Here is a 24,128-nt window from a genome sequence, read left to right on the forward strand (position 1 = left end):
GATGTTATATTTTTAAGATAATTATCATACCTCCCATAGAAGATGTAGCATAGATTCCACCATGTCTGATGTTATATTTTTAAGATAATAATCATACCTCCCATAGAAGATGTAGCATAGATTCCACCATGTCTGATGTTATATTTTTAAGATAATTATCATACCTCCCATAGAAGATGTAGCATAGATTCCACCATGTCTGATGTTATATTCTTAAGATAATTATCATACCTCCCATAGAAGATGTAGCATAGATTCCACCATGTCTGATGTTATATTTCTAAGATAATTATCATACCTCCCATAGAAGATGTAGCATAGATTCCACCATGTCTGATGTTATATTCTTTAGATAATTATCATACCTCCCATAGAAGATGTAGCATAGATTCCACCATGTCTGATGTTATATTTTAAGATAATAATCATACCTCCCATAGAAGATATAGCATAGATTCCACCATGTCTGATGTTATATTTTTAAGATAATAATCATACCTCCCATAGAAGATGTAGCATAGATTCCACCATGTCTGATGTTATATTTTTATCATACCTCCCATAGAAGATGTAGCATAGATTCCACCATGTCTGATGTTATATTTTTATCATACCTCCCATAGAAGATGTAGCATAGATTCCACTATGTCTGATGTTATATTTTTATCATACCTCCCATAGAAGATGTAGCATAGATTCCACTATGTCTGATGTTATATTCTTAAGATAATTATCATACCTCCCATAGAAGATGTAGCATAGATTCCACCATGTCTGATGTTATATTTCTAAGATAATTATCATACCTCCCATAAAAGATGTAGCATAGATTCCACCATGTCTGATGTTATATTCTTTAGATAATTATCATACCTCCCATAGAAGATGTAGCATAGATTCCACCATGTCTGATGTTATATTTTAAGATAATAATCATACCTCCCATAGAAGATATAGCATAGATTCCACCATGTCTGATGTTATATTTTTAAGATAATAATCATACCTCCCATAGAAGATGTAGCATAGATTCCACCATGTCTGATGTTATATTTTTATCATACCTCCCATAGAAGATATAGCATAGATTCCACTGTGTCTGATGTTATATTTTTATCATACCTCCCATAGAAGATGTAGCATAGATTCCACTATGTCTGATGTTATATTTTTATCATACCTCCCATAGAAGATGTAGCATAGATTCCACCATGTCTGATGTTATATTTTTATCATACCTCCCATAGAAGATGTAGCATAGATTCCACCATGTCTGATGTTATATTTTTATCACCTCCCATAGAAGATGTAGCATAGATTCCACTATGTCTGATGTTATATTTTTATCATACCTCCCATAGAAGATGTAGCATAGATTCCACCATGTCTGATGTTATATTTTTATCACCTCCCATAGAAGATGTAGCATAGATTCCACTATGTCTGATGTTATATTTTTATCATACCTCCCATAGAAGATGTAGCATAAATTCCACCATGTCTGATGTTATATTTTTAAGATAATTATCATACCTTCCATAGAAGATATAGCATAGATTCCACCATGTCTGATGTTATATTTTTAAGATAATAATCCTACCTCCCATAGAAGATGTAGCATAGATTCCACCAGGCCATTCTGGTTGAACAAAGAACTGTCTCTGTCTTATGTCTTTATTTCTGTACAAGATAACTGATGAACCTTTAGGGGCAAAGGCATACTAAAATATATAAATAATACCTCAATCAATACTGTGACATTTTATTGGTCTATTTTTAGGTTTATGATGCTTGTTTAATGTACACAGATTCTAGTTTTCATTCTAAACAAGAATGTGTCCAAAGTACATGGATGCTCCATCCGCACTATCATTTTCTATGTTCAGTGGACCGTGAAAATGGTGGAAAATCTTTAATTTGGCATTAAAATTAGAAAGATCATATCATAGGGAACATGTTTACTAAGTTTAAAGTTGATTGGACTTCAAATTCATCAAAAACCTCCTTGACCAAAAACTTTAACCTGAAGCGGGATGGAAAAACAGACGAAAGATGAACGAACGGACGCACAGATCAGAAAACATAATGCCCATAAATGGGGTATAAAAAAATATCTCCAGCTACTGGATTTTTCAATACAATAATGATTACTCAAACAAAATGCTAGTATCAAAAAACATCTTTAATATAATATCATTACAAAATTCATCTTGTAAAGAATTGCATTAAACATCCTGCTCAGTGTGTCATATAAAATCAAGGAATGTTCATATTCATATCCCATGTTCTTGTCCCCTAACCTAAAATATGAAAATCTCTGCTGAATAGTTGGTTTAAATACTGAACACAAGAAATTGTTTAAATACTATAATATTTTCAAATCGCTCATATTTTACCTTATGTGTGTCAGCTGATATGCTTGTAACTCCTTCTACACGGAAATCACACACAGGAATATTGTACCCGGCTTTTTCCATAAAAGGCACCAAGAATCCTCCTAAACAACAATCCACATGGACTGGTATATTGTATTTCACTCCCAACTAATAAAACAACAGTACAAAGCTAAGCACACCAAGTCATCACTGATTTTTGTATTATTTTACAAAAGACATTGTTGTTTACTGTTTTAATTTCTTCATTGGTTAAATTTCAATTATTCCCTTAAATAGCTTTTCAATGAATTTATTATTACAGCAGTGTGGAATTTGCTTTATGTAACCATGAACACAAAATAACAGATTTCACGTTTCATTCAATACCCATGTAAAATGTAGAAGATTTTTTTGTATCAACAAATCTTTGTGACAAACAGACCATTATTATAATTCTTCTTTATTCATAAAATGAAAAAGTTAGTTACACAACTATTTTTTCCACATGCCCTCATGAAACCCATTTTATATAAAATGAAAGTACAACAGGCAATGTGGATGGACAGGACAATAATGATATATATATATATACAAATGTATATCTGTTCATATATTAAGTGAGGAGTCATTGATAAACCAATTTGGAAATAGCATTTGAACAAATTTTTATGATAGATTTTCAAATTTCTTTTGTAACGTCTATACTTTACTTACACAATTACCAGAAAATATTCTTTTATAGTTTTAAAATCCTATCTAAGAGCTCATTAAGTTGACTTACCTGACATATTTCCTCTATTGAGTCAATAATTCCATGAGGGAACTGTGGTGCTGATCCAACCAACTGTAAACAAAAATAAGTATTTATCATTAATGCAACCCACTCTAAAATCATTCCATCCGGACAACAACTTTGTCATGACATGACAAGATTATTGAGCTGAAGAACCTGTAGCAAAATTTTACCCAAATTTGATTGACTGGTTATCAAACGCCTCATTTGCCTCCTGTTTGCAACAATTAAATTCTGGATTATAAAAAATGTTCATGCAGTTTACACAATTTTTTGGGGTCATATTAGTGCAATCTGGACAAGGGATACAATTTGTGTAGTTCAAGGCTAAATCCTGCAAGTTGGTAAGTATCTTCAAGATAATTTCTTTTCTTTATTCCTTCCTTGATTATATTATATCAATACACAATAGGAGAGGTTTGAGCACACATAACTGGTTTAACCCCATCAAATGTTTTACCAAAACAAACCATGTGATGTTCACGGCTGTTTTTCTTTATTTTGATGTTGATTTTAATGAGGAGTTGATGTTGGTGGTATGTGGAGTTTTTTCTGTTGTCCAATGTTTTTTTTAAATTAATTTTTACCTTTTCATGTTTTATCAATTAACCTAAACATTAACACTTACCATGCATGTATTTTTATTGATAGCTCTCCTCATAGCCTTGATGTCAACCATCCTTGTTTCTTCATCTATTGGTATATGAGTTAACTTCATTCGGAAATATGATGCTGCCTATGATAAATATTTTAAGTTTAAACACAGAAACTTTGTGGATTCATTTATTTTTGTGGGTACAAGCTAACAAGGTTTCAAGGAAAATAATGTTTTCATTGGTGACTGATTTTGTGGTTTAAATATATACTGCAAATAAGCCTATTGAAAATCAGTATTTTGTTTTACATGTAAATTTGTTGTTGTTCAGAAGATACTTAATCACAATGCCCTAATGACAGCAGTGCTGATTGTCAATTATGAGAACTCAATTTGCTGATAAATTTGTACAATATAGCATCATAGTTTTCCTACCACTCGCTCAACATTGGAACGAAAGTGACGATGTCCCTAAACGCACGAATGATGTTCACTAAAACCAAAGCTTTTGATAGAAATGCATCGAACTCGAAAGTTGTTTATTAACAGAGTAAACATTCTAAAAGATAAATACCTTGTCAAAAGCTGCATGAACTGTGATTGGTGCAATACTGAAAATTAATTTAAATTAAGATAAATTAACAGAGTAAATACGGAAAAATATAACCCAAATATTTGGGATTCAGTCGAACTTAAAAATAAGGGAAGAGTATCATTTGTCAGACTGATGTAAACTTGTGGCAAAGCATCAATAGACCAAGCAGTGTGTGTCTAGGTATTCTATAGACTTAGACACTGACCATCTCATTAATATATACCATAATTTTATCAATTCATTGATCCAAAAATGTGTGGTTGAAAACTAAAATATTCTAGATGGAACATTCATACCATAAGGATTACATAAACCAAATATATGTCATCTAATTCTCATACCTTTTGAAATAACATGCTTTTATGGTATGTTTATCAATCCCTTTAAACAACCTCTTTATACATATACACAGACTTAAATATTTAATAACAATAAATCATATACAAACTACTAACATTTCAGGAATATTTACGCCTCTTTCTCTGGCTATATTTCTGTAAGCTAGACAAGCCATTAATATACTCTCAGTTCCACCAGATGTCATCTAAACAAAAGATAATAACATGATTATAACTCTTTCATGCACGTAGAAATTTGACTCCAAAAATATGATTTTATTTGAGTTGGCTGCAATGAAATAGTAAAAAGTATCTAGTCATAAGTTCATTCATATCCTGCATTAGGAATTTATAAATTTATATTTTACTTGCATGCTTTATTTTAAGTGCTCATTTACACTAAAATATTGACCACTACTTAGTTCAACTTTTGGTTAATGTTGACACCAAAATCACTAGACTTACTGCTTAATTAGTCTCTCCTCCTCAACAAGGAACACGAAAATCACTAGACTTACTGTTTAATTAGTCTCTCACCTCAACAAGGAACACCAAAATCACTAGACTTACTGTTTAATTAGTCTCTCCTCCTCAATAGACTTAATGTTTAATTAGTCTCTCCTCCTAAACAAGGAATACCTTTTTACTACTTGATGTTAAACTTACTGTTCCAGCAGTGTCTGAATCTCCATTAAACAAAGAACAGCACATCCTGACTACTTCAGCTTCCATCTTCCTAATGTCAGGAAAAACATCAGCATGTAGAGGGTTAGTCCAGGCAAACATCCCATATGTCTACAATATATACACATAATGTAAGTAAATTCATTTTCAAATTTCATGTAAAATTTGAATGTGAGATACTTAACTATCAACTCTGAGAATTTTGAATAACTGATTAAATATATATACATATATACCGTCTTTTGGTCTGCGTTTGTTTGCCTTTTAACTATGCTTTTTGTCATGTCTTTGTACATGTACTTAATCCCCATTTCTTATTCATATTTTACTTGAGAAATTAAACCAAACATTTTATCATTCACTATCAACATCTCAATAACAATACCACTAGGAACCTCTAATAAGACTGCATACATGCATATATGTGTATAGAAGCAAAACAAACATTTATAATTTAATGACTTACTTTCATTTTTTATTCAACTTAACTAATTTTATTCCACTTTCACTTTTCACTTACTATTTTTATTTATATAAGGTGTCAAAACAACCATTATTTTAATATTTCTTCTGGTCAACAGAAATAACCACAAAATGTGTACTTTACTGTTTTATTTCTCGTATACACTTATCCTGAAGACGCAACACTTGCTGGTAAAACCTGTCGTCAAATAAACTATTGCAATGCTGTAAAAATTTTAGTGTTGTTGCCTTTATGGTGACATATTCTTATTTATTTTCAGACAACTGAGAATACCCAGCGGTATCCACTCATTTTTAGCCTATTGCACAATCACAACTTCTGGTGTTGGTTTATTTATAGAATTCCCACCTGCAGTCTCAAAAATTTTTTCTTTAACTAGAGGTATTTACCATATTCATTTTTGTGGTTTAAACCTTTAATTTTGGGATACTTATTTACTAGGTGTTCATGGGTGTCGGTGAACCATGAATTAAAGTGTTTAATAAAATAGGAATTTCCTATGGGCTAGTATTCAGAATATGTCAAAAATATCCACTAAAACTGGTATCAAAGAATAAAAGGAATTCACATTATATCAACACCATGTATCCATTGTCACTCATAACTCAAAGTATTGGAAAACAGGTGTCTGAAGGATACAAAAAGTGTTCTCAATTTACAACAGTTAAAAACTCATCATTTTCCTTGTCAATCTTCTAACTTAATAATGGAGTTGTCAAATTGTAAAGTACATGAGAAAAGTATGACTGAAATATTCATTGGCAACCAAAAATACAGATTGATTGATAGAAAAATCAAATGCAGATTTCAGATTTGGACCTACTCTTAGAGTAGGGATACAATAATTATCATACCAAGAAAGGTATGTACATGAACTGGAGAAAAACACATGATAATACATACCTTGGACATTAAATCTGTTAGTTTTGGGTCTCCATTGTATACTGTACCAGATACTTGTCCTGACTCCCAGTCAATTTCAGCTGCAAACAAAAAAGTCATTAAAAATATTAAAGTTGTTTATCTCTTTTCAGACAACAAAAATGTGACATAATGAAAAGAACCATACTAATTCTTCTTATTTTCTACAGGAATATCTATCTTAATATTCAATAGATGATGAATGACATGGTAATAAATCAACGTGACATCAAAATTTTCATTCAAATCATCTGAATTCACTCAAAAAAAACAGCATGATTATTTGTTTTATTTAAGGGGGCTCCTGGGTCTAAATCAATTTTTTTTTTAAATATAGGATTTTGCTATTTTTTTCTATAAATAAACTTTAACCTATACTGAATGGTAAAATTAAATAAAAATATGTGGTCAGCGTTCATTTAAGCTCACAATCTGCCTTTGAAAGAAACATGCATTTTTGTTAAGGTCCTTTTATTCTGTTGAACTAATAGCAGATAAAAAGGTAAAATCGAAATAAAAAAAGAAGTAAATTACAGAAATCGCTTAAATTTTACAATAGTTTAGTTAAGGTTCAGTTCATTTGAAAAAAAAAAAAAAAAAAAATATATAGGTCACTGATGAATTAAAAAAAGTTATTTCAATTTTTATGCAAAACTAGAGGCTCTCAAGAGCCTGTATCGCTCACCTGTTACTGTATTTACTGATATCGGCCATCTTGGTTGGTAGGTGGGGTCATTAGACACTTTTTTTAAATAGATACCCTAGTAATGATTGTGGCCAAGTTTGGTTAAATTTGGCCCATAGTTTTAGAAAAGAAGATTTTTGTACAAGTTACAATAATGACAGTTGTTCAATATTGACTATAAAGGGCAATAACTCCTTAAGGGGTCCTCTACCAATTTTGATCACGCTGACTTATTTGTAGATCTTACTTTGCTGAACATTATTGCTGTTAACAGTTTATCTCTATCTATAATAGTATTCAAGATAATAACCAAATCTGCAAAATTTCCTTAAAATTACCAATTTTAGGGCAGCAACCCAACAATGGGTTGTCAGATTCATCTGAAAATTTGTGAGGGGATAGATCTTATTCTGATGGACATTTAAATCTTGAAAGATTTGCCCTAAATGTCTTAGTTTCAAAGACATAAATCAAAAACTGCATTTTACTACTATGTTCTAATTTTAGCCATGTTGGCCATTTTGTTTGGTAGGAGGGGTCATCGTACACATTTTTAAACTATATACCACAATGATAATTGTGGCCATGTTTGGTTAAATTTGGCCAAGTAGTTTCAGAGAAGAAGATTTTTGTACAAGTAACAAAAAACTACGAAAAGTTGTTAAAAATTGACTATAAAGGGCAATAACTCCTAAAAAGTTTGACTGACAATTTTGGTCATGTTAACTTATTTATAGGTCTTACTTTGCTGAACATTATTGCTGTTTACAGTTTATCTCTATCTATAATAGTATTCAAGATAATAACCAAAAACCTACAAAATTTCCTTAAAATAACCAATTCAGGGGCAGCAACCCAACAACAGGTTGTCCGATTTGTCTGAAAATTTCAGGGCAGATAGATCTTGACCTGATCAACAATTTTACCTTGTCACATTTGTTCTAAATGCTTTGGTTTTAAAGATATAAGCCAAAATATACATTTTACCTCAGTGTTCTATTTTTAGCCATGGCGGCCATCTCGGTTGGATGGCCAAGTCATCGGACATATTTTTTAAACTAGATACCCCAAGGATGATTGTGGCCAAGTATGTTAAATTTGGCCCAGTAGTTTCAGAGGAGAAGATTTTTGTAAAAGTTTACGGACGCCGGATGCAGGATGCCGGACCCCAAGTGATGAGAAAAACTCACTTGACCTATAAGGTCAGGTGAGCTAAAAATGGCATTTTTTCACTAATGGGAGATAATTTGGAACTTTTTAAATGATATAAACATTTTAAAAGTCATCTGGTGCTAAAACTTATTGATTTTTTTTTGTCGATTTTTATACCATATCATAAAGAAACAACTAATAGCGTAATAAATAAAATTTGTAATGAAAAAACAAATGTTTCAATTTTTGCTGATTTTTTTGTACCCTCGAGGCTCCTTAATGACCTTCTGTGTACTGTAATGTATGTTTCAACTTTTGCTGATTTTCTTGTACCCTTGAGCCTTCCTAATGACCTTCTGTGTACTGTATTATTCTTTTCTATCAAGATTTTAGTTTTACCAAACATAAAATTTATTCCATTAGGATTATTTCAATCTCTCAAAAAAGGAATGTTTATTTAAATTAGGTGATAATGACCATGCATGTAACACTCATAATACATTACTTACCTATCTGCTGGTATTTCTTTAATTCGTCGATAACACCGTCCTAGAAACAAAAATTACAATAATATATTTGTTTTCAGTTATCAAATATATGCATCAATATACATGAAATACTTGCCACTGTTTATTAAGCAATCAAATATATTTGTTAATGTGATATTATTTTGTATCAAAACTTTTAAATAAATTTTCACACAAAAGTTTACAGTTCAAGGAATTACTTATTTTACGTTCATAAAACTATATCTTATACAAAATGATTTCAACTGTCAGATTTCTTCTTGTATTGCTAAATTCTGAACCTGATGAATAAGAACTATGTGTATGCAAGAAGAGCCTGGCACTAATTTTATTACAATGTGTTTGTAGAATGATTCAAACATTTGTCTTTTGTTTGAGTTAAGCAATTTCAATTAGGAGATAACTGTATTGTATTTTAAGCTTGCCCTTCTTAAAACATAGATATTACTGTCACAAATTGAGTTTACCTAGTGACACGTAGTATACGGATATTTGCGACAGTAAAATAAAGTTTTACAAAGGCCAAGCTTAAAATACAATACAGTTATCTCCATTCTAATGCAGCATATCAAAATAAATAACATTAAACTAATATGACATAAATGAAAAAGTCCCTAAAACTGTAGAATTGTCTTTAGCAACTAAACAATGTGACGTCATATGTATACTCACAATGTCAAACATCAAGTTCTAGAAGTATTTATACCTTTCGTACAATTCAGAATGGTTTCAAAGTTGACAAAATGTGACTTTCATGTTTATTTTGTGAAAAATCACATACTAAAAAAAAATTGAAATTAAAAATGGTGGCTTTCTTAGTTACAGACTGGTAGAACATGGAATTTACCACTTGAAAAGATTTGTCAACGCCCAATCAAAATTATCGTTACAAACGATTAGCATTAGAATTGATATTTTATAGTGTGTCTTTCTATGTTGTGATGGTACACTATTGTTTCAGATAAGGGTGAAGGTTTGTACCATTAAAACGTTTAAACCAGCTGCAAGTGTTTGCACCTGTCCTAAGTGAGGAATCTGATGTTTAGTAGTTGTCGTTTGTTGATGTGGTTCATAAGTGTTTCTCGTTTCTTGTTTTTTATATAGATTAGATCGTTGGTTTTCCCGTTTGAATGGTTTTACACCAGTAATTCTAGGGGCATTTTAAAGCTTGCTGTTTGGTGTGAGCCAAGGCTCTGTGTTGAAGACCATACTTTGACCTATAATGGTTCACTTTAATAAATTGTGACTTGGATGGAGAGTTGTCTCATTGGCACTCATACAACATCTTCTTATATCTATATAACTTGTCAAATGCAGATTTGTACCTAAAAGATGTTATTTATGATATACAGGTAGTTATTTTCCTTTATATTTCTAATAAAATTACTATTTCTCTTACCATTGGCAATCCTTTAGCAGGAAGAGCTAAGATGTAACCTTCTACTTGTTTGTGGAATGATTCCTCCATTTCATGAGCCATTTTGGCTTTTTCGTCCTTTATTCTCTTCTTCACTTGTGGAATCATTTTAACAAGTCTGAAGATTTTCTTCTTCATACGAGGTACAAGATCTATAAGAAACAAACATAAACTGTCATCACAGAGATATATCTCGCCTTTTTGTAATTTTGAAATTAAAATAGCAGTACTGTATCATGTAAGTTGTGTAAATATTCAAAGTCGATGAACCATCACTGAAGGTACATGGCTGAACAATCTCCATGGAAATAAGGTGTGCAAATGTTAATACAACTGCACACCAAATACCAATGACTTATCATAAGTCGTTCCCTTTATACAAACCTAAACTCAAACATTAACTTGTAAACTATGTTAAAGTTTCAAAGTCAATGAACCATGATGAGGGGGTAGGGCTTTATAATTTCCATGGAAATAAGACTTGTAACTTGATGTCTCAATGTCTGATGTGTGTCTTTCAGTGTTGATGGGTTGCTATCTCTTTTGTTACGTTTTGTATACACTCCACATCTCATTATATCAATTAAGATATGTTTTCAGTACTTTAAATAATGAATTCTTTTAGATCATTAAAAACTTTCAATTTCAATACTAAACCATTTTAAATTACCATTGCTTTGTCTGCATTAGTTTGAACCATAATTAAAACATTCTAAAACCAATGACTTTTACATGATCAGATTTTGTTTTTCACACTTGTGTGACTTTTTATCATTATACAATGTTAGGTAGTGATTCTGTGTGACTTTTTATCATTATACAATGTTAGGTAGTGGTTCTGTGTGACTTTTTATCATTATACAATGTTAGGTAGTAATTCTGTGTGACTTTTTATCTTAATCATAACAAATGCTTCAAGAATTGAATCAATTATTGTCATCAACTCACCTTCTTCTTCATTGAATAAAAAATTCTTGACCGATATAACAACAACTGTAGTACCACATGTGTAAAGGACTACCTGCCAAGGTTGTAAGTTCTGACATACTGAGTTTATTTTATCCTTCACTATGTCTAGTCCAGCAAAAGCTGGATCCTGAAAATAAATAATAGAATGTTAACATGATCATGGTATATTTATTAAAAAATAAATACTATTAACAAGGCAATTCTACAATTGACTGAATGATTTGAGTAAATACCTTCCTAATTTTAAGGAATGACAAAAATTTGCAAAGGGTCTACGAAAAACGGTATCTCTTGTGGCAGTCTTGCCCTTGATTGCTGCTGTCAGTTTAAAATGTAATGCTGATCAGTAAAATATAGAAAAAATCAATTTATTTCCTGCAGATGGTATTTCTTTATCTTTCATTATTTCCACCAAGAGATTTACCAAGTTTATTCACTTCTTATATGTAATCAGAGACTTTTGGAAATGATAATTGAAAACAAAAACTGATTTCAATTATCACATGTACATGTATCGAACTTGAGATGGTAAACTAAAACATTAATTAATAAAATGACAATGCGATCATTATATATGTATATGTATAGAGGGCTGAGGGTCTTGTAACTATATTTTTCATTTTCATTCATTTATTGCCCAGCTAACTTTACCTGTCATGCCTTTAAATATATCTGTTTTTAGAAGCATTTCTGTTCAGTGTCTATTTTTTATTTTGAACCTCTTTTTGGATTTTCTTTTGATATCCATAAAAATGATATGATAATGACATTGGAAAAAAATAATTGAAGGGTTACAGGCATAGGATAATTTTATCATCTAGTTGTTATTCTGGTGTTCCAAGTTAAGAGAATTTTTCTTTTTCTTAGCAACTTTAATATTCAAATATTTAGATTTTGGATGGTGTGTTTTATTTACATCTCCTTTTATTCTGATTATTTGATGATTTCTATATGGTTGGAAAGAGGATGTTTCTCACTTCTAAGGATCGCATTGTCATTTTATTAATTGATGTTTTAGTTTACCAGAGGATAAAATAAAATTGTTTTTATCAAAATGAGAATTGATTTTTTATAATTATTAAACATGCAATTCTTGTAATTGAAAATACAAATGTCATACACTGTTCCAAGATAATGATATTGGGAATAAAAGTAAATACAATTTATTATATTTATTGCATATCTAAGGGTTTAGACCTGTTTAATAGGCTATTTTGCTTATTGTCTGAAGCAAATTATTATCACTGAAAGCTGGTGACACAGTTATTGATTAATTACTGATCAATATACCACTGGTTTTAAGTAACATTGACACCCCTTGCATTTTCTTTATTCAGAATTATAATTTCTTTAATATTTATTTACATCTGACGAGCCAATTAGTAGCTGTGGAACGGTAGCTCTTCTAAAGGTCCTTAAGTTATTTTTTTACTTTTTGCAGACCATACACAAATACATGTAGTCAAAATATAACATAAGGACCTAAGAGCTATGGTTACTCAGCTAGCCAATTAGTAACTCTGACACACTGAAAAATTAAATTATTGATGATCACTACAACTTACAAGAAGTTTCAAGTCTGCTGATGTATAACTCTGAAATGTGACTGATTACATAAGTAAATGTATTCTATTATTTATCATTTATGTTATTTCTTGTACGATCATTATGATGTAGGAGTAAAAGATGGCTTTAGTTTAACGTGACGGTACCCAAATTGCACCTATTTTGACAGTTTTTTCATCTACATTTTTTTATGATAAAGACAAAAATGTCCATTCTGTGTTTATTTTGTAGCCGTATCCTTCTTTATTATAAAGGTACACCAATTTGATTTTTATTCCATATGGAATCATAGAAAAATTGGTCTAAACTGACCTCCAAACCATCAATGATTCTGAAATGAGGAGTACCCAAATTGCATCCATGCCTAAATTCACATCGTCAAAAGTTTAATAACAGAGCTTTTGTTTAATTTCTTCAAATATTTTGAACAATTGGATATTAGTCCATGCTTACTCTTCATTATTTTTTAAATGGATACTTGTAAAATATTGTATTTGCTCATTTTAAAAAGATGACGTTTTGATGACGTCGCATGGCGACGTTTCAGTACATTTTGCTTTTTCAGTAAATACTTCATCTGTTGATAAATACTGTGAACGTTTTGTGCATATTTAAGGGGGTTCGCGGGTCTAAATCATTTATATAGGATTTCTCTATATTTTTCTATAAATGAACTTTATCTTATAGTTAATAGAAAAATAAAATAAAAAAGTGGGGTCACCGTTCATTTGCGCTCACAATTTGCCTTCGAAAGAAGCATACATTTTTGTAAAAGTGAGTTTTTTCTGTTGAAGCAATAGGAAAAATAAATATAATATCGAAAAAAAAAAAGAAATTTATTACAGAAATCGCTCAAATTTTACAATAATTTAGTTTAAGTACAGCTTATATGGAAATTATATTAAAAAATATAGGTCACCGATGAGTTAAAAAAGATGTTTCAATTTTAAAGCCAAAAAATGGCATTTTTCCACCAAAGGGAGATAATTTGGAACTTTTTCAATGATATATACATTTTAAAAGTCATCTGGGGCCAACACGAATTGTTTGTTTTGAATGATTTTTGTACCATATGATAAGTAACAACTACAAATGGTAACAAATAAAATTTGAAATGAAAAACAAATGTTTATTTTTTTTCTGAAATTTTTATACCCTTGAGTCTCCTTAAGGGAATACGATACAGTAGCAGGGGCAGATAATAACGTTTTCAAAACTGTCCGTGTTGTTTTCGCGACGTTGGTAACCAGAACGTTGTAATTTCGCGATGTTTCTAATAAGAACGTTAACATTTCGCGACGTCGCTTTAGAATAAGTCATATTTCGCGGAATATTCTCTGACGTCATTAATTTCGGTTGCGCGAATTTCAAAAAAGTACCTGCTAAAAAAGTGGCCATGCCGTTTCTAAAAGACCGAGAAACCCACCGAAGAGCAGTGAGATTAAAGGAAATACTTGAGATGTACAAAAATAAATCAAATACAATTTTGCATGACGAAATTGATGAAATGGTGTTAGACACAGAAGAGAGTACTGACATGGAAAGACGGAAGAAGAATTGTGGAGCTTTTTAGTCTGGCACTGAATAACTGCCAAAACTGCACGGCCCAATAACACAATTCGGAACATAACGACCTGCAATAGCTAATTATGAGTATTGGTAGCTACTTAACGTCCAGCGGCAAATATTTAATTACACATTTATGACATCCAAATGTCATTTTAATGAAACTTATAGAAATGAGAAAACGTATGAACCCGTGATTAATGAGTAAAAATTTAACAAAATCTATTGTTATAGGGTGGCCGAATCGGGTCTGGTGTTGAAATCCATACACAAAAGTCATTACTACGGAGTGTTGTACAGCTGTGCAATATTTTTCATGACGAGAACAGTTATTTTCATTTATTGATAATGAATTCGAAGTAAATAATACTATCTTGAACTGAAAAATATCAGAATCAAAATAGTTAAGTTTGTGTCTTTTTTTCTTTTCTTGTTTAGAATTTGGCAGCCTCCAAGTTTTACGGAACATTGTCATTGTACATTGTAAGGCCAAATTTAACAGACTATCAATGAAATAACAAAACCGACTGCATGTGCGAGACCCTCATTGGTGGACAAGGTCGTATAACATCCCTATTCGTAAATAAAATAATAAAAAAGAGATTGTCTCATCCTGCTCTGGACTTGAAATTGGTACATAAAAAAAATTGCCGATTTTAATTGATATTTTAAAAACATATTATATTGTATGTGTATGTAGAAAAACTGTCAATAAAAGTCCGTTAAAAAGATTTAAAAAAAAAATATTGGTGCCGTTTTTGGTTTGAATTTAAGCAAAATATTACCAATAGATGCAGAATTGTCACACGTTAGTTTGTTTAATTGGATGTATTATTTTTGTATATGAAACTGGATGTAATAGACCAAAACAAGAAAACGCACTTTCACATGCTGTTAAAAGGGTTTGTAATTAAATGGTGTCTTTTGGTATTGGTCATCATATTTGTATTTTGTTCATTGTTTTGTACTTAAATCAGGCCGTAAGTTTTCCGTTTGAGTTGATTTACATTTGTCATGTATAGGGGCCTTTTATAGCTTACTATGCGGTATGGGTTTTACTCATTGTTGAAGGCCGTCCGATGTCCTATAGTCGTTAAGCAATTTGGTCTCTGATTGAGATTTGCCTCATTTGTAATAATACCACGTCTTCTTATTTGCATGTATAAGCACGTCCCTATTATACTTCAATGTATTGAGAGATAAAAATTGAAGTATCGGCAAATTTACACTAATTGCAGACAGACAGATCAGAAAGTGTACACACGTTAAAACTCGTCGTATAATTAGACGATCGGACAGACGAACAAATTGTTTTCAATATAGCTCTACTTCTAGACAAACAAGTACGCCAATATTCATATGTATACGCTGTAAAAAAAGGTTATGTAACTTATCTATTGATAAAGACATCTTTCAATATTATTCTCTTATACCGGCTGCTGCACTTCCTATGAAATATTATATTACAACTTCATTTTCGGTCGATTGAGGCAATAATGGCATGAGTTAAATTGCACAAAACAGCTCTTATTATAAAACAAGAAGTACTGCTTATAATTTAAATTTGAAAGATGATTATCTTTTGAATGTAAAAATAAAATAAAAATCAAAGTACGTCGAGACCTAAAGTTGACGATACGGTATCGGTTTTGTCATTGTTGAAGGTTATACTGTTGTCAATTTAAGGTATCGCCTCACATAATTTATAGTTGGTTCACATTTTGTGATGTCAATAAAGTTGTCTATCCTCTTACAGTTCATGAAGCAATTTAGAACTAATCTCGGACGGAGATGCACCTTTATTTCAATCAGATTTTCTTTTTTGCCGTACATCTGACAAAGCAATCTGCTAGAATTCTTTTTTATAGTCTTTTTTTTAATGAAAAGGTTCCTGTCCAAATTTCGTTTCGTAAATGTTTAGCACAAATGTTTTTTTTTCATTTTATGATTTACCATCTTATTTTTATGATAAGTATCAACGCTTTGAAAAACACCTGCAAACTCGTGTACGGCGGGAATGCTTACACGACGTTGTTGCGATTAAAACTAAATTTAACGTAATTTAGCGCCATACTGACAGACGTCGTAAAAAATTAAGGTTTATGGCTTTTATTGAAAAAACAAGCACATGGACCCCAATTTTTTTCTTTTGCAATCAATCAAGTACTGTTTCAAGAACACTCCGCCAAAATTTCAGGAAAAAATCAACGATCAAATTTTTTTCTGCACTGCCGAAAAGACGCAAAAATATGTTCAATTTCTTTATTTCAGATATAGCAATCTAAATCCGGAACATGATGATTTGATTTAACCTTAAACTTGTTTCAGCATGTTGATGCCATGGATCAAGGGAATATTTTACAAAAAAACCGGTTAAGTTGTGACTTTTCATTCAAAAGTATTGTTACTTTCTTTAAAAGTCATAATTTATGAAATTTCATGGATTTTCTTCCAAATATGCAAATTTCGAACCAAATTATCTCAAAAAGTAAGTCATGAAGGTACTGTTTTCTTCGCATTTTTGAAAAGTACACATTGAAATTGACCTTCTATCAAAATTTTAAGAAAAAATCAACGAGGGATCTCTACTGTATCGTATGCCCTTAAATAGTTTTACCTATGTTGAAAGATGTGCTTAGTATCAAATCATAAAAATACAAATTGTTTAGTCTCTATGAAATCTTGTAAGATTTTCGCTGCTACTTTTGCTAAATAGGTGCAATTTGGGTACTCTGTGCAATTTGGGTACCGTTACGTTAGTCACTTTGGTCATGACTCATGACAGCAGACAGCATGTACATGATGTAACACAATTCAAAACTAGTTTATTATTCAAATTTGAAAAATTAAGCAATGCTTTTTCAGATACAATGTAGCTAATTATATGGACGTCGTCCTCCTTAACGGGTAACACATGCTTCGTATTTAATAATATGGTTACCAATCGATTTGTTATGCAACATTGCCAACAAGATTACGGTAGACACTTTATATAAACCTCATTTCTCCCGGTCTGATCAATAAAGTTCACTTGAAAATTAAAAAAAAAATCTTCATGTTCTAAGTCATAAGGTATGTCAAATAGTGTAATCAAAAATGTTAAAATATCTTACCAATACAACTTTCAGAGCGTTCGACATTTTGACAGTTTGGGTTTTGTGTCACATGACCGACGAACATCGACGGTGCGTTTGAAGAAAAGCGATTACTGATTTTTTTTTGTAATATCCGGAAAATACAGAAACTCCGGGTATCAATAATATTTATTTATATAGATTATCATAAATCAGCAATATGAATAATCCTTAGTTTGATTTCCATGTCCCTTTTTATTATCCAGACAATTTTGGTATGATTCCTTCTGTTTTGTTTTATAGCGCTAAACCTCTCACTTGTACGACAGACTCATCAAATTCCGTTATATTTACAACGATACGTGAACAAAACAGACATATATGATAAATAAAATAGTCAAAACATGGGTACAGCAGTCATCACTGTGTTACAATCTTAAAACAAACAATTTTACAAAATAGGGCTCAATATCTTTCCACTGAGTACTACACGTCAAATAAATTCGAAAATAAATCTAGCCTAGGACATTTAAACTCATGTAAAGCGAAAATAAACTGACAATGCATGGCAGAAAATAAAACGATCAAAAGACAAACGACAGTATACAAAACACAACAAAGAACGTAGTAAAACTGACCAAAATGAACCAGTCCACACTGTGAGTCTCACTTTCTGTGCATACACGTCTAAGTTGTAGGTCTAATACCATTTACCGTCAAAATACATAAATCCCACCATTATAGTTGTACAGGAATTAACTCAGTTCAGGCTAGGAATTATATTTTCAAATATACAATTTATTGGTTTAGGAAATTGATGGATTTTGGGTTTTTTTTTCATATGTAGGGTTAGAAAAAGTTATGTTTAGCAGCTGATGACTGTCGCCATGCAGACTTAGATTTAAAACTTTTAAATTGGATAAGGCTATCAATGCATTTAGTACCAACGTCAAAAAATATCAATGTTAAAACTATTTTTTTTACTTGTGTCAAGTGAACTCTCCATTTCTATTTAGCAACATTTCCTGATCAGCACCTGCACGAAAAGGCGTAAATATCTCCAATTTTATACGTTATTCTGGAGCGTATGTTTCCTATATCATGAGTGCTGTATGTAAGCTTTTGAATTTATAGTTCAAACGGTAAAATACGAAGTTCGCCGACGGTCTCTATTTCGAAAGTTTTACAGACGCCATCAAGAGTTGGTTGACTGTTGTGGAATATCTGTGTTACAGATGACAACATTCATGTTCCAATAGTTATAACCGCAACCCCTTCCTCTTTGACTCGATTGTGCAACTTGTTCTTATTATGAGTAAAACGGCAAGTGCCACTTGTGGAGCAGGATCTGTTTACCCTTTCAGGGCAATTGAGATCACCCACAAGTTTTTTACTGCGGTTCGTAATGATCAGTCTTTCTATATTTGGCGTTTTGTGGGCTTGATTTTCTTGTCGTCGTTTAATGTTTTATAGCCATGAAGTTACTTTGAGTTATGAATGTTCCTTTTGTATCTTCTGCCTATTCTCCTTCAATCATGGAATGGTGCACTAGTCAAGGGAATTTACGTTTTCTTGGTGGTGTTTTGAAGAAGAGTATAGAATTGATTTTTAACATTTGTTATATTTTCTATTTTGCAATTGGAAATTTTAAAACATATCATTGGAAAAACGGGAAAAAATGGGATCTCTAGGCACGTGGGCAACCATCCTTTTGACTGTTGTTTACCATGCATTTGTTTGAGGTGTTTTTTGACATTTAACCAAGGACTTTCCTTCATTGGTTTTGCTATTTTATTTTTTAAGAGAGTTTGTTTTTTTTCGTCTTTTGTCATGAGATTCCAGTTTGAATAAAGTAGTTAGTTTTTGGAATTTTTCGTTTTTACCAGGTACCGGTAATTATTATTTTATATTCTACATTCTTATCATAGAAATTAATATTTTGAAATAACATTTTCAATTAAGCTTTATTCATTCAAATGCGAGTTTGCCTATTTAAGAATACTTTCTTTATCGATGGATTTAAAAAAAAGTAGTTTAAATGCTTATTATTTAAATCTGTATTCCCTAATTGTCTTTTTTTTTTAATTTTGAAAATTTCTCAAAATAATGAATTAGTTTTTGAATTTAATAGTGTAGATATTTTTTAAGCAAATTTTAATAATAGTAATATGAACGTACAGTTTATCATTTCGCTTTTTGATGTTTGATTGTTTTGATTTTTGATAAAATATATAGGAAAGCGGAAATGAATCAAAAGCGGATACCTGTTACAAGTGTATAACAGAATAAGAACGTAACAAAACGAAATAAAAATTAACAAAAACAAATCAAAGCGAAAAAAATGTTTTATGATTTTTTTTTTATATAAGATGAAACTAGAGTCTAACTTGCTTGATCTACAGGATGAACATGATTAATATGATTCTTTAACTGTTTAAGTCGAAAAATCAATTAGTTAGACCTGATGTTGTCACATGCACTTTGTCAACTTTGTGATTACTACATGAATAAATAGAAGGAAACAGGGTATTTGATTTTTTTTATTAAGAGGTAGGTCCGTATTTGTTATATTTGTACATATGAAACTTATCGTACGGCAATCAATCTAGAGCAAATTACAAGTATGCAGTATCCAGTTAGAATAGGGTGCGAAGAGAGAATATCGGGCGTGAAGAGAGAATACCACGCTCTCTGCACGCAATGAACTCCTCCAACAACTCTTTATCCAATATACCCTCTATTTCAAAACAGAGATGGATTTGGGGCAGATGGCCACCAACCCCTAATGGGGCTACATATTTGATAAATGAATATACTTTTTACAAGCATCCGTTCAAACATTGGTTAACTAGACCTCGTCCTTTTCAATTTCCTGGAATCGCACCTGATAATGTACCATTATTGAAGCCCCTCGTGAAGGTATTCAAGTTAAAAATATAGACATAAAATAACAAAATTTAGAGCAGCAATCACAAAGTGTACAATAAACTTATGGAAAAGATGGTATACCCCAAACAAGAGGTGCCAAAATTAGTACACCATATCCGGATTTCGACAATTAATGTCTCTTTAGTGATGTTAGAAATCGAAACAGTATTTGACAGGACCTTATAATTTTCCTAAATTTAGGATAGAATCTTGAATTTTGAAGTGTCTAAATAGAATGAACGGATCATATAAACCCGATGGTAAATATAATAAAAGCCCAAATGATTTTTTTTTAAACAAGTCTTAATTAAAAACAACGTTCAAACCTATGATTGCATTGGATGCAAACCGCAGTTTTTATACGTGTGCATGCAAGACAAATTTCTTGGCAGAGGGTCTAAATACAGCACGAACAACATTTTTCAAAAGACCAAAAAAGCGAAAATGTATATTTTAACTACATAACGCATTTGACTAGCAGGTCGAACAACAGATGATCTTGAACCCTGCTGACTGCCATGGCAAATCCGATTGCTAAATAAACGGATCACCAGATTTAAACAAAAGGTAGATTCATGGTATTCCGCCATCTTTGATTGTACAATCGCAGTACACAATTAGTCTAGTCATTTGCCCAAATCTTCAAATTTGTAGACAGATGTGCAATTTTATTAATTACACTGTTTATCTATATAAAGAAAAAATGCACATTTATTGCATTATTCAAAATATTTAAACAAATAACAAACATTTGCGCTTTAGAATAAAGTTTTTCAACTAAGCCATTTAAGGGGAGATAACTCTGTTAGTACAAAATTTATACTGGTCTGATAGGAAATTATTTTTGTTACTTGTAGTAAGCAAACAAGTTAAGCGACACCATATTTTCTTTTTAAATTCTTAAAACATATTACAAAACCCATCTTTTCTTAATCTATTTCAAAATTCTATCTCATAGATTTCCTTTTTATGCACATAAGACAATTTTCAACGACTCTTTGCGTGAAACTGAATAGCACGGTGACCCATCCTTTTTTTTATATTTTTGAAAGAGCATAGTAAAATCTTCATTTTTGCAAAGTAATGTATAAGAAAATTCTATCTCGGGAAACATATACCTATGATCTGCTTTAGGGACTTATCGTTATTTATCTGGAGGGGGGGGGGGGGGGGGCTGGTCAAAATACAGGGGGGTCAAGTTTTTTTTTATATATGTGGAAAAGGGGGGTTCAAATTTTATATAAATTCAATATGGGGGATCAATATTTTTTGCACATGAAACTGAGTAGTTAAAATACTTCAACAGACAAAATGCCAAAAAGAACATTACAACAGTTGAATGGAAATATATGTTTACCACCATTCATGCAATTAAGTAAGACACCACAAGACTTTGTGGTGATGTAGTAAGCTGTTATTTTATGTTATTTTGTCCCATTTAGAATGCATAGGTGCTTCGTCATGTTCATAACCCGATTAATCCAGTCGTCAGTATATTACACCACTTCGATCACTACATTAACAAGCATTAGTGCCAACTTATGTTATAATAAGCTATAAGCTAAAAGTTTGAGAGAAATTAAGTATAAATTAAAATGAAATCTACAGCGATTTGTGCAAAACTTTGTCAAACAAATAAAATCACGCTGCATCATGAAAGAATATAGTGTAGAGCAATAAGTTCTCCAATAAATGGTCAAATATTCTGCATAAAACCAGTTGAATATTGATACAAAAGATGATTCTGAGATGACAACACCACTCATGCACCTTTTTGCTTTCATTATCAGATCCCTTTGGGTCCATTTACCTCTCATTGCAAAGTTTGTACTTTTTTAGGCTAATGAATCAAAATTTTGGGGTTACTATCACACATTTATAAATGAAATATGATAACAAATGAGTAATTGAATTGTCCTGAAAGCTGAAAGCATAAACTATCCATACAGGTATCAAAATTCACGTAAAACTTAAGTTAAGGCAGCATATAAGAGAGGGACAATTTAATAGCACCTGAGATCACCCCTAGTTTTTGGTGGGGTTCGTGTTGCTTATTCTTTAGTTTTCTATGTTGTGTCATGTGTACTATTGTGTGTCTGTTTGTCTTTTTGTCGAGCCTTCGACTTTATTCGAAAAAGCGAGACTAAGCGATCCTACATTCCGTCGTCGTCGGTGTCGTCGTCGGCGGCGGCGTCCACAAATATTCACTCTGTGGTTAAAGTTTTTGAAATTTGAATAACTTTCTCAAACGATCCTGGATTTCTACCAAAATTGGACAGAAGCTTGTTTATGATCAAAAGATAGTATCCAGAAGTAAATTTTGTAAAAATAAAATTCCATTTTTTCCGTATTTTACTTATAAATGGACTTAGTTTTTCTGCCGGGAAATATTACATTCACTCTGTGGTTAAAGTTTTTAAAATTTTAATAACTTTCTTATACTATATTGGATTTGTACCAAACTTGGACAGAAGATTGTGTATGCTCATAAGATAGTATCCAGAAGTAAATTTTGTAAAAAAATAAATCTATTTTTTTGTATTTTACTTTTAAAGTGACTTAGATTTGCTGCGAAACAACACATTCACTCTGTGGTTTAACTTTTTAAAATTTTAATAACTTTCTTATACTATTTTGGATTTGTACCAAACTTGGAAAGAAGCTTGTTTATGCTCAAAAACTAGTATCTAGAAGGAAATTTTGTAAAAAAATAAATCTATTTTTTTGTATTTTACTTTTAAAGTGACTTAAATTTACTGCGAAACAACACATTCACTCTGTGGTTTAACTTTTTAAAATTTTAATAACTTTCTTATACTATTTTGGATTTGTACCAAACTTGGAAAGAAGCTTGTTTATGATCAAAAGCTAGTATCTAGAAGGAAATTTTGTTTTCTTCTAGTTAACATAACATTCAGTGTGCAGTTAAATTTTTTAAACATTTATTACATAAACTATCCTGGATTTTTACCAAACTTGGACAGAAGCTTCTTACAATCAAAAGATAGTATCAACAGGAATATTTTATTGATTTGTTTCCTCATTTTTGTTGAGCTTGCGATAAACAGAAAGAGTAGGCGAGACACTGGAACCCTTACATTTTTTTTTATTTTTAGCCATGGCGTTGTCAGTTTATTTTCGATTTATGAGTTTGATTGTCCCTTTGGTATCTTTCGTCCCTCTTTTTTTAATAGATCCTTCTTAGTAAATAATGTGCAGTTACTGTCTCAACTTGGCAAGTTTCTTTAATGGCACTGGCTACGGTTACATGGAAATGTAACAATAATAAAAATATTATTGTTACATTGGAGACTAAATGCCGGAATGCATGGTTGGGTAAGGATCTGTTTAATTACGAATGTAACAATAATTATTGAGGCTACGGTTACATAGCGTTATTGTTACATGAAAAACAGCATGTACGATGGGACTAGTAATATGTATTAACTAATAAAAAAT

The 24,128-nt window shown here is 31.3% G+C and overlaps 1 protein-coding gene across 1 annotated transcript in view; it reads right to left on the reverse strand.

Moving 5' to 3' along the window:
* LOC143046108 (sphingosine-1-phosphate lyase 1-like) overlaps positions 1 to 17,845 on the reverse strand; it is a 34,024-nt gene extending 16,179 nt beyond the window's left edge. The window contains exons 1-12 of the mRNA XM_076219104.1: positions 17,781 to 17,845; positions 11,515 to 11,662; positions 10,549 to 10,718; positions 9,132 to 9,171; positions 6,768 to 6,847; positions 5,363 to 5,491; positions 4,814 to 4,902; positions 4,338 to 4,374; positions 3,797 to 3,904; positions 3,157 to 3,219; positions 2,397 to 2,543; positions 1,601 to 1,721 (exon numbers count right to left, since the gene is read on the reverse strand). Coding sequence (XP_076075219.1) covers positions 1,601 to 1,721; positions 2,397 to 2,543; positions 3,157 to 3,219; positions 3,797 to 3,904; positions 4,338 to 4,374; positions 4,814 to 4,902; positions 5,363 to 5,491; positions 6,768 to 6,847; positions 9,132 to 9,171; positions 10,549 to 10,718; positions 11,515 to 11,662; positions 17,781 to 17,807 — 1,159 coding nt within the window. The 5' untranslated portion in view covers positions 17,808 to 17,845. The remainder of the gene's footprint in view (positions 1 to 1,600; positions 1,722 to 2,396; positions 2,544 to 3,156; positions 3,220 to 3,796; positions 3,905 to 4,337; positions 4,375 to 4,813; positions 4,903 to 5,362; positions 5,492 to 6,767; positions 6,848 to 9,131; positions 9,172 to 10,548; positions 10,719 to 11,514; positions 11,663 to 17,780) is intronic.
* Between the last annotated feature and the right edge of the window lie 6,283 nt (positions 17,846 to 24,128).

Source organism: Mytilus galloprovincialis, chromosome 9, assembly GCF_965363235.1.
Source record: "Mytilus galloprovincialis chromosome 9, xbMytGall1.hap1.1, whole genome shotgun sequence".
Lineage (NCBI taxonomy): Eukaryota > Metazoa > Mollusca > Bivalvia > Mytilida > Mytilidae > Mytilus > Mytilus galloprovincialis.